Here is an 11,865-nt window from a genome sequence, read left to right as displayed (position 1 = left end):
AAGTGCATCTGAACAGCAAGTTAAAGCTCCGAGTGGGGTGCGGAGCGCGGTTGCGTCACCAGTGGATATCAGATTACATGTAGTACGTACATACTGTGTGGTCCATAGTTGGTGAATCACTGGTCCAATTGGCTCCGACAGTCGATAGCATGCACCTTATCGGCTGCGTTAGGATTCTTCTTCTCTAAATGCGCATGCTTCGATGAACCAGAATTCAACACGTTCCAGGCTAGTCCGTCCGCTGTGGTCAGCCGCAACAGATTGCATGACTGGTCTATATGTTCGGAGGCTTAATCGACATGCCTAAGCTTGCGTGCTGGTGATTGACCGGCGGGTGGGCGGGGCAAAACATATCTCGTCCGGCCGATCATCCCCGCCATCCTAGCCTTGAAAGCCTTTTTCTCTCTGATTTCTTCCAATGGCTGATATTATTCCCCGTGTGCGTGACATTCACACGGAGGGTGTCTGCCAGGTCCAAGGAGATGCCGCGACGTTAAGGTATGTATGAGGGTTGGGCGAGCGAGCGCGAAGGATACGTAAGGCAGGTTACAATTGGGGCGCCAATCCGGTTCATAATGCAGCCGCGGCTGCAGAAGGGCTCGCCCCCGCGTCCTCGGATGAGATCCAGGAGATCGGAAAGTGTCGTTCGCAGGTTATAACGCAACACTACCATCACGGAATGGACCGTGGTCGGCCAGCAGTAGAAATCACGCGAAGTGGGTGGGAAAGAAGACAGGAACGAGGATAGAGGCTGTTATATAGCACGAGGATTGGGAGTGCCCCGATCTCCTGCGATCGGGACAGATTTCCGTGGCAGGATCCGTCGAAATCCAGCAAGCAAAGAAAGGACTTCTCTGTATACCGAAAGGACGGCTGTCCACAAGTACCTTTTTCTCTCTCTCGGAGTGCCGGTAAGTAGGTAGTTGGTTAGTGCGGGGTCCAGAGGATGGAAGATGTCGCTTCTGGCTAGTGCCATCCCCACTCCTGTGAGGAATCTTGCAGTACAACGCCGTCATCTATCGCAGTCAAGACTGTGGTTGGGTGAGTCCAGACAACACAGCGCAGTCTATACATCTATTGGGTATCGCCGGCGCGCGGTGACAGCAAAGCGCAGGAAAAAATGCGAAACATGCCGTCTTGCAGTTGAATTCCCGTTGGCTCGGTCTTGGGAGGCCAGAGCTCACTGCATCGTAGGAGCCACTGAGGAAGATTTTCAGCTCGCACTCGTAGAATCTGGGCTCTTCCATGGGGATCTGGGCGGCCGAGCGTGGGGGAGCTAAGAATGTGTGCACCTACGTGCTTGCTTGTTATGAGAAGAACCGCCGGAAAAAGCCCAAAAGTGAATAACTGCCAGCACGTCGAGCATGGAATAGTATGGTATGTTGTTAATGTGCCGGGGGACATATAGTGGTGTGATGCCGTCTTGTGTGGGTACGTAATCGGGGGTTTCTGCAGCGTCGCATGCCATATGGCAGTTGCATCGTTGATCAGTTAGGTAGATAGACGAAGTGCGGCTCAAGCCCCAGAATGCGGGCTGCTGCACGCGCGGCTGCAGAGTCAGCGTAGGATAAGATGGAATTTAAGAAAGCAAGACGGACTCGCTGTGCCCATGTGGCGCGCTTCGATACCGCGTGGAAGCTCTAATTCGCCAAGCGCTGCGTCTGTTACCACATTTAGACGATCGCCTTGGCATCCCGCGGCAGTGATTGGCATCCCGCGGCAGTGAACGCGCTAGTGCTTCCCGTTGCAGCGGCCAACCACGATCCTCCCACGGTCACCATCACGATCGTCGCCGTTTGCATAAGAATACTGAATTACGTACCTACTCATCTTCACTCCGGTTAGACTTGCAATTGGTTGGCGGCAGTTAGGGTTCGTCCCATCTAAAACTCCACAGCAAACCACGATCTCCCGAGCCCTACCCCAATCACACATCCCAATCACACATCCCAATCACCAATCCCAATCACATATCCCCAATCACACATCCGCCTTCTATCACTACATCACCATCATCACCACACCACCACCACACCACCACTACCTTCTCACCCCTCCCCCTCTATTCCGCATCCGTCTTCGGCCAGTTGTATACCGTTCGCAGCACAAATCCATCATGCCGTTGTATTATCATCAACCTGCCGTGGTTGTGAGACAACCTACGGTGTATGGTCCTCCCTCTCATTTCTCATCCTCTCCGAGCTTACGCAAACAACAATGCGGTGCTGACAAATCCCTCACCGTTAGCCCAGGACAATCGCGCCCACCTCCGGTGTTCTACCACCCACCACCGGTCTGTGTGGACCCATCTCCCCATGCGAAGATTCCTCAGGGAGCTCCAATCACCGCTGTTCCTATGGGAGCTCAGCATGTCGGTCCGTTGCCCCCAGTCGGCTGCATGCCGGGCGGCTTCTGGTCCACCACCGGATTCTTCCCTGTTTCTCCCGATGCGCAGCCGATCGGCGATAGGCAACCTCAGTTCGTTGTTCAGCCTCTTCACACTGGGCCGTTCATCCCCAGCGGCTTCGCGAAACCGCCCTGCGTTTTTCATCCGAGGGAGCCTATGCCAGGTTCGTTCCCAGGTTCGTTCAAAACCTTTGGTCACTCGCCTATTGGTTCTATGAAGTTGAATACTGACCACTAGTCGCTATTAGACCCCAACCCACGGCCCTACGACCAAGGCGGACGTAGGTCTTTCTCGAATCCAGCCGGTGGGAACATTAGTATCCAGATCCAAACTTCCTCATGCTCCGTCTGCGGTATCTCGATTTCCTACAGTGAAGATGAAGACCGGATGGAGTGCTGCGACAGGTGCAGCTTGTGTCAGCGCGATCGTCGTCGTGAGGAGCTCTTGGCCCAGGAAATCGAGGCTTGGAAGGAAAAGGCTAAGAGGGAAGCCGCTGAGAGGGCGGAACGGGCGAGACTCCAGGAGGAAGCTGAAGCCAAACAGAAGGCCGATCTTGCTGCGGAGCTTCAGAAGGCTAAGCAGGATGCTGACGAGGCCACTGTAACTCTGAAGTATAAACTCGAGGAAGAGGCCAAGTTGCTCAAGAAGCTGGAAGAATCCGAGGCTGCCGCAGCTGAGGCCAGCAGAGTCTACCAGCAGGAGCTTGCCAAAGCCGAGGCTTCTGCTAAACAGGATTTTTCTAATCATTTGGCCACCGAACTAGCCAAGATCGAAGCCGCCGCAAAAGCCGACACGGCCAAGTTTATCGCTGATGAACTCAACAAGGCTGCGGCTAGGTCAAAGGCTGACACGGCTAAGATTTTCGCTACCGAGGCCGAGAAACACAAGAAGGCACTGGAAGAGGCTATCACCAGACTCACAGCTGCGCACAAAGAGGCTACCGACTCCGCTGTCTACCACAATCAGAATGTCGCAGCCCAGCAAGCCGAGGTCGAGCGCCGCTGGGCTGAAGCGGCTAAGGAGCAGAAAGCGGAGATGGAGCGCCGCCGGGCTGAAGCGGCTAAGGAGCAGCAAGCTGAGATGGAGCGCCGCTGGGCTGTCGAAGTGGCTAAGGAGCAGCAAGCGGAGATCGAGCGCCGCTGGGCTGAGGCGGCTAAGGAACAGCAAGCCGAGGAGGCAGCTAAGCAAGCGGCTCTCAAGAAAGCTGCAGACGATGAAGCCGCTCAGCGCGCCATCCAGGCTCAGGCTCAGGCTGAAGAGGAGCAGCGAGTGATCACCGAAATCCAGAAGCAGCTGCACTTTGCACAGACGCAGTACGACGAGTTCATAAGGATGGAGGACGAGCAGAATTCCAAGGAGGAAGCCGCGAGGAAGGCCATTCAGGACGCCGAAGAGGAGCGCGAGCGCGCCGCCATCAGGGAGATGCTTAGCAAGGAATTCGGGTCCGCGGATTCGAATGAAGACCTGACGAAGCGCCTCAATGCCCTCAAGGTTACCGACGCCACCCAGCAGCCGCCTCGCAACCGCAGCAAATCCCGCGGTCGCAAGGTTCACTTCAACTTGGAGAACTTCTGATTGGTGGTACAAGTCGATTTGGTTACATTTGGTTACATCTGACAGGAAAATGCTACGATTAGATTACCGACTGACTCGAATCGCAACACACTCCTAGATCTTACTTCTTCTTTAATAAAACTTGACTGAACCTGTTAATAGACTGTTTTTCGTGAAGTGAAACGCTGCTAAAATCATCCGAACTCAATCGTGCATGTGAATGATAGCTTGTAACGCGTGAATTTACTATATGCCTTAACGAAGCCAATCGCAGAGATGCAGTGTATGTTCTCCATCGTCCAGTCCGGACGGTCAAAATGCCGGGCAGTCCGAGCCTGGGAAAGACGGGTCACGGTTGTAAAATCTGTCCGTCAGGTCCTCGCCTCGGACTGACGGACGGGTCGGTCCTCGGCCGCCTAAGGTGCGGCGCCCCGCCCCGATCACTGCGCTCTATCTAGGCACCATATCTTACTTGGCCACCCAAGGGCCAAGGACCATGCCCGAGATCGGGGTTTTACCCAAGGCCAGCCTGAAATCGATGATGATGTGCGGGGAAGCGATGGTGAGACTTCTTCAGAGGTTCGGACGTAGCACCCGTGGTGGTGCAGTTCTCCGGCCAGGGACCGAGGCTCGATTGATCTCTATCGCTTCATGCTCATCGTCGTCGAATTCGTCGGTCGGGGCACTCAATCCGCGGTCGGAAAGAGTGGACACACACGCCACATGAATCCTGAAGTCAAAGTGAGCGGGGCATTTGGTGTGCCAACGCATAGTCTTGGCATTTTCGGAAGGTTGGTGTGGTTGTCGGAGGTGTGTGTGCGTAACCATATGGTACTCGTCGACAGTCTGTCGCGGCCGCCGAGACTCGGTCTCGAGACTCGACCTTCCACCGCAAAACCTTATTCGTGCCGACGACTCCGGGCGACCAAAGTTTGACACAATTGATTATGCGTGCATAAATACCATACCGAGACCATATCGCTACCCTAAATCCTCCCGCATCCTTTGATTACACAGAAGTATCCATAACTCACTCGAAGAAAAAAATACACAGCTACACCGGACTGGTATGAAAGACAAGATCAATTTGGCCTCGTAATTGTTCAGAAATGATTTCCGAGTCCTCTCCAGCACAGTCGTCTCGTAAGCGGGTACCAACCGTCACCCTCAAAACCTTCCTCCGTCCCCCCACGCGGCGCCAAACACTTCCACCAAGCCAGCAGGATCTTCGGCTCCCTACCCTCGCCCCAGCGCGGGACTTCGCAGTAGCTAAAGCACTGGTGCAGACACTCGCACCAGTCGTCCCTCGGGGCGTCTTCGAGCAGCGCGAGCATCTTCCCTATGATCCTCGCGGCGGCCGCGCTATCGGACGGCTCGGCGGAGCAGATGCGGAGGATCAGATTACTCCCGCTGAGAGGCCAGGGGCGGTAAGTGCCTCTGCCGTAAGCCTGCCTTGGCAGGAAGCAGGGCGCCTGCTCGTGGAGCAGCGCACGTCGGAAGCGCTCTGGGAGCTTCATCTGGAGCACGACGTCGACGACGCCGGGCGAGCGCGGTTCGCCGCGCGGCGCCCGCCGGTTCCAGTAGCTGTCGTAGTCGACTTCCTCCTTCGGCGCCTCCGGCGGCGGCACGAACGGATTGCAGTAGCCCAGCTCCCAGCGCGCGGCGTAGTACAGCACGCCGTGGTAGGGTGCCCAGTGCGTGTCCGCGAGCAGCTGCAGCGCGCGCGTGTTCCCCGCTGCGGCCGCGAATAGCGCGGCAAAGTCGGAGCGCTCGACGAGCGTCCGTAGGAACCCGTAGAACTTGTGGGAGCCGACGTGTTTGGTGTCCACCGAGCGCGCGCGCGCTTCCTGGTACCCGAGCATTTTACGCCGCAGCGTGGGGTTAAGGCAGATTTTTTGGACGTCGGCGATCGGCGCATCCGATGCCGTAGACCCGGGTGTGGCAATGAGTAGGTCGATTATGGGACCCACAGTGTCCGCGTCCAGCTGAGAGACTTGGTGGTCGATTAGCGGGCTCACGTAGCGACGGAAGCCGCGGCTGGTGCGGGATAGAGTGCACAGGTTCAGGATCGAGAGCTCGTCCAGTATCCCCTTCAGCAGTTCCGGCGCAAGACTTCCAAGTCGGTCCGCCGTGTTTGCTCTGAGATAACCACCATTATCATCAGCCATCAGCCATCAGCCATCAGCCATCAGCCATCAGCCAAGCGAGACAGACGCTCGGTACCGAGCGCGCGACACAATTTACCGCCAGGGTATCTAATAGAGTGGTAGGTAGATGGAAGAAGGCCCGAGCGTTTGTTCGTATATGAAGAAGCAACCCTGCCACGGCGCTGCCACGTTCCGAGCAAATATCGAGACGTGGGGAGGGGGGAGGGGGGAGATCCACCGCAAGGGTAAGGCCCCCACGAGGCAGAGCCATCCGATCCGGGCAGTCCCAAGCAGCGCGCACGCTGACATGCGAGAAATGATATACTCACGGTGTAATCGACTGTGTCATGACTTTCGGCGGCGGTGGGTGGGGAGTGGAGTGGGGAAGGGGGTGAGGAGGTGAGGATTAAGGAACTCGCGTAGGAGAAGGATGGCTATGTATGAGGTCGTGTTCTCCATCATCTGTGCAACCGGTGCAGGTGATGTTCAACTCGTATGCGAGGGGTATATGTGGCGTCGGTATTGCATCCAGAGACCTGTGTGACTGCGCCGGTGGCTGACGACTTGCATCATCGTCGGCCTGAATTACACGAATCCGTGATTCGGATTCGCAACTGGAGCTCGGATTTCGGTTTATGACAAAGCTGCCATGGCCCATATATGCTTAAACATGTAAATAGTATTAGCGTAGGATTTCTCTAGGATCACGTGGAAAATCTTCAGTTCGTCAAGAAAGTCGCTTTATAGTAACTAGATAGAGCGGTACTAACCCAGTCTCCGTGGCTATGGGATCGTGTACCTATGTATGGCAGAACGGTGACAACTTGGGCCCGGTCCGCCGTTCTGGGTCCTGAATCTGAGTCAGTTATATATATTCCGCCCTCCGCGAAAAGTTAGACATTTACTGGGTAGCTCTCACTTTCCGGGCCCGGGGATGGGGGGCGCCGCCGGCCGGGGGCGGTCGATAGATCCTCTCCGCAGCTTTATCTGAAAAGAGCCAATATCTCCGGGAGACCTGCCTACCTACCGCAACTGTGGAATTTCCATTGCTTGCCCCACGCGATTGCAAATTCTGTCAGTCCGGAGCCGACTATGTACCTAAGATACCTATTACAAACGTCTCGTCAGCCCTTGTTGAATCCGACGCGGTCGTTTTCGCTCCACTTCCAGGTAGGTATGTATGGAGTAATCTGGCTATATTAATCACAGGAATCTCGCGAGCTCGTATAGGTCATAGATATGGAGTTACCAGTAGGCTCGTAGGTATGATGTAGGAAGGTCGCAGCAGCCCGCATAGGTATCTACGGGCCACTACCGACACCCCGGCACCGGCCCCAAGCTCTTGCGACAGCGCCCTTGACGTCGCGGCCTTGGCAAGCGAGTCTCCAAACGAAGCGTCGCCCTAGCTCTCTCTGCGTAGTCGAAGCACAGGCTGCGGGGAAAGATTCAGGTTAGGAATGGCCGCCGCCAGGGAGTATCCGAGTATCCACAGATGGTTTGATTGCGAAGAATCCATAGTTGCGGTTTCCTGAAATCTGCACAGGTGGCCTCTTCTTGTAGGTGCGTAACTATCGTTAGGTTGCTATGATAGGAGGCCCCCTAACTAAGCAGATAACTAGTGCTATTAGTAGCATTGAATCGCTCGGGAGTCGGGATCGGGGATTGTGCAAGGGTGACGAGAGAGGATAGTTAAGTTTTAACTAGGCCTATGTAGCGTCCGAGTCTATGTATGGACGCGCTGTCGTAGCGAATAATCGAATGTCAGGGGCATAGAATATCACCCGCTGTCCGAGTGACCGATGTTGAAACTGACAACTATCATGATTCACAATGGAACCTGTGCACTCATCCCTCATCCCTCTGCCTCCACATAGTTAGCTAGCACCTCCACCCTGTAGCCGAACTAGGTAGCAAGCCGGTAAACACGTACATAGGCACGTTATTCGGGGTCTCCACCTCGCGGTGTGTCCAATGCATAGACACAATCGTCGGTAAAGCCCCTCATCCGCGTTAGCGAGCGAGCGAGTTGAATTGCGATTCCTTAGCGTATGTACATAACCGACTGCAGGCCGCAGCCGACGGGCGTCGGGCGAAGGCCACTAGGTACTCTGGTCTCATTCTTCGGAAGGGGTTCCGAAGTTATCACGCTATAGCATAGGTAGTACGTACTTCGTGGCTTCCCGCTTCCGCATCCACCGCGCTGTCTGTGATGCTAGGAAGCTTTTCCAAATTCCAACCAGCGGACGGAAGCTCGGGATGGGGAACAGACCAGACCAGATCAGACCAGCATTTTGGCTTGCTTGCGGATGCGCTAGCTAACTAACATAGCTCGCTCCTCGCTCCTGGCTCTGCAGCTTGACGGTGGCTAATGATGGGCTAATGATGGCTAATGATGGGCTAACTAACGGTGGTTGACGGAACGGAACGCTCGTGAAGTCGGATGCCGCAGCTCTCCGGACCTTGATTTGCGTGTTGCCGTTTTGGTGGTGCGGACCTATGTACATACATGTGATGACATATCATTCCCGATAGTTATGCTAGCAGTGGACTCAGCGCGGATGGTGGATGGTGGGTGGATGCCGTGCTGTTCTGCCACCGTATGTACTCGCGTCCAGCTTCTACATCGATACATAAGTCGAACATCGGGCAGTCGGGCAGTCGGTCTGTCAACCTGTCGATCAGTCGGTCAGTCGGCCAACTCGGAGGAGGAGGAGAAGTTAATCGGATCAGCAAGGCTTGCTACGAGACTGGTTGCATCCCCCGTCGTGTTGGGGCCGGAAGGCCGGCAGAGTTCCCTTCGGAAAGTGTGGGGCATAGCTGAATTCGACACATGGAAGAAAGAGGAGATATGGTGGTTGATCGTCTACCTATTCTATAGATGATGAAGAGAGAGAGAGAGAAGACGCAGACGAAGACGACCCCGCCATGGCCGCCAATGTTGATCCCCGCCAACGTTGATGTCCACTACTAACCATGTTCGGTCTCTCCCGCCGACAGCTCCTCCTCCTCCTTCACTTCCTCCTCTCACCGACACCGGACAGATCCTCCTCTCATCGACAGCTCCTCCTCCTCTTGCTCCGCCACAGTGGTATTGGTGCTTAACTACTACCTTAGACCTTAGACCCATCGAACTAGATACTCTAGAGGACGCCGGGCTTCCATTGCCTAAGCCTCGTGACTCGTGGGTCGTGGGTCGTGGGTCGTGAGTCGTGACAAGAGTGTGCATCTATTTTACAACCCACGGCTTCCTTGAAGATTCCACGGCCATGGTACCAGTACAACTTACACCGCATTCTTGCGACTTTCGTTCGTCCAAACCACTACCACTACCTATACGAAGGCATACGTAGGAGTGCCCAAGGTAGCAGGTCTCAACGTGGCAAGTCCTAGCTTTTGGTGCGGATTGGGCTAGGTAGAGTACTGCGGGGGAAGAGTATGTAGAGTACAGTCCGAGGATGGGGAACCCCCCGCAACTCTAATCCTCTGCTGTACATATGATACGCAGATATGTATTTCTTCTGGGGTCACCGTGTATGTGTGTGGGCCCTGGGGAGAAGGGAGGTTCGCGAGACCGAGCTATTGAGCGACGGAAGAATTGTAACCACAGGCGCTACCTATTCGGCCACCTGGTTTGGTTGCATACCGGTCTATCACCGCTCGCCGCTATCAACAGGCCACCTACCTCCTACTCTACCTACATACTACATAGGTGCTTCAGAACAGTTCAACTAGATGCTACGGATACGAAGCCAGGCTGAGGTGCTACACCGTACACGAACGTAAGTAAGATTTTACTGTCGCCAGAGCTTCTCGATCCGGTAAGGGAACTCTGAGAGTCTATTCTAGAGTACGGGGCTTCCGTTTCACGGGATTTCCCTTGGCCTTGCTCGGTTAGATGCAACGCAAAGCAAAGCAAAGTAGAGTACGCCGGCGCCGGCGTGGTGGGATAGCAACGAACACAAGGCCGCGGGGGTGCCCAGTTAACAGTTTCACCGGGACCGTCCTTTATGCACCAACGACGACGGGGCGAGCCGGAGCTGGCTGCTGGCCAGAAGTGCCCTTCACTCACTCACCCTATTACTGGATACATGCGCAGCCTCTACCTCAGTTACCTAGCTCGTTTTCACATCACAAGATCAGCTTGCACAGTGCCCACAGAGTCCACGCCGGGCTTGCCGCCCGCGCGCAGCGTTCAAGCGTTCAAACTCGCTCCGTGATTTGTAGCAACGTAGCACTGTAGCACTGTAGCATCATCGGAGATTGACCGCACCTTCTGCGTCTTCCGTGCCCGTGCCTGTCGTGCTCTGCTCTGGGTGCTCTACTCTACCCTACTCCACTTCACTCAGTCCTGGACTCCTGGGCCGACAGTGCCCCCATAGTTACTGCGATAGTACCGCCCCTTCCGGACGGGGCTTGCTAGAGTAGCAGCAAGTAGCAGCAATTCTCCAGCCAGCAGCGGCGCGGATAGGGTCGGATGTCTGCGGCCCTATGGCATATATGTACAGCTTTCCGATCGAAATGCTTCCTGAGAAGAGGCCGATGCTGCTGCCACTGGGCAGCGGGCACGTTACATCGGTAGGTACATACTCTCACTCTACTCTACACGTTAGGCCATGGCTAAGTTACGCTGCGCTGCGATGTGGCCTGCGATGTGGTAGCCGTTCGGTTTCAAACCCCAAACCCCAAACCCCAAACCCCAAACTCCAAATATCGTATGATTCATCATTCAGTTCCCAGACTTCCAAGTACCCGGTCGTCGTTAGCTTTCTCTGTCCTCCCCTCTTCCAGCTACCTGCCCCATGTACCCCCCTCCCCCCTCCCCCATCTTCTTCTGCGAAAACATCTGCATCTGCACCCTCTTCGCCTCCCTCACCCCCAACCGCAAAATTTCATCGGCCCTGCTGGCGACGACACTATCGAGCCGCGCTGCAACCTCAGGGTTCAGTCCCGCGGCTACGGCGGTGCGCAGCTCTTGCAGCGCGGCGAGAATCCGCTGGAGTGTTTCGATTCCGGCGGGTGTGGACATTGTTGGTAGAGTACTCTGTGTGTAGTAGTAGTAGTAAAGGTCGTGTCTGTGTGGGGGGATGAGTTAGGCGGGGAAGAGTGAGGTGCGGTGAGCCGGGATCGGAGGTGCTCCGGTTTTACATATCGGCCCAGGAAGGCGGTTTGCATGTTTGCTGGGGTTCACGTGGGGTTCGGGTTGAATGGAATGTGGAATGGACGAGTGAGTGGGCCTGTGCGTGCGTGTGTGCGAGAGGAGACCTGGTGGGGACATGAAGACCCGGGACCCAGGAGGAGGATGCGAAGGGACTGGAATATAGTGGGGGGTTTCGACTTTCGAGTACTCCCTCCGCACACGCGGCACGCGATGGCAAGGTTGGCGGTTCAAGGGAGGGCTCACGTTCCCGTTCCCGTTACCGGTCCCTCCGTGGCCGGGACATGACAAGTGGAAGTGCTCCCGTTAGTGGCTACCCAGAGTAGAGTAGAGTTCTTTACTTTCCGCTCCTCGTGGTCGTGGGTAACTACTCTACCCACCTCGACCGGAGTGTCGGGTTTGGGATATGAAGGGGGTCTGATTCGTTTCCACCGCCATGGACGTTCTTTGCTTGCTTGCTTAGCTGGCTGCGGCAGTGCGGCGTCTGGGTCCTGGCCATGTGCGGCACGGTAACTACGGTACCGTGGGGTAGGGTACGATGCGGTACGATGCGATGCAGTACGGGGAACCCGCCCGCCTCCACTGGATGCGTGCGGGGCGTG

General features: G+C 55.7%; 2 protein-coding genes across 2 annotated transcripts; both read left to right on the top strand.

The window, feature by feature from the left end:
- Positions 1 to 418: 418 nt before the first annotated feature.
- BZA05DRAFT_470597 (uncharacterized protein) lies at positions 419 to 3,982 on the top strand (the record flags this gene model as incomplete). The annotated part of the gene is made up of 3 exons (XM_051487909.1): positions 419 to 498; positions 2,248 to 2,582; positions 2,655 to 3,982. The coding sequence occupies 3 exons, from the start codon at positions 419 to 421 to the stop codon at positions 3,980 to 3,982; spliced, it is 1,743 nt and encodes a 580-aa protein (XP_051343474.1).
- Positions 3,983 to 4,775: 793 nt separating this feature from the next.
- On the top strand, positions 4,776 to 5,754 carry BZA05DRAFT_384627 (uncharacterized protein). The gene has a single exon (XM_051482333.1). The coding sequence runs from the start codon at positions 5,071 to 5,073 to the stop codon at positions 5,710 to 5,712; it is 642 nt and encodes a 213-aa protein (XP_051343473.1). The 5' UTR covers positions 4,776 to 5,070; the 3' UTR covers positions 5,713 to 5,754.
- Positions 5,755 to 11,865: the final 6,111 nt, after the last annotated feature.

The sequence above is a fragment of the Tricharina praecox genome (genome assembly GCF_024521635.1).
Source record: "Tricharina praecox strain CBS 144465 chromosome Unknown BZA05scaffold_2, whole genome shotgun sequence".
Lineage (NCBI taxonomy): Eukaryota > Fungi > Ascomycota > Pezizomycetes > Pezizales > Pyronemataceae > Tricharina > Tricharina praecox.
This window is presented reverse-complemented; position numbering and strand designations above follow the sequence as displayed.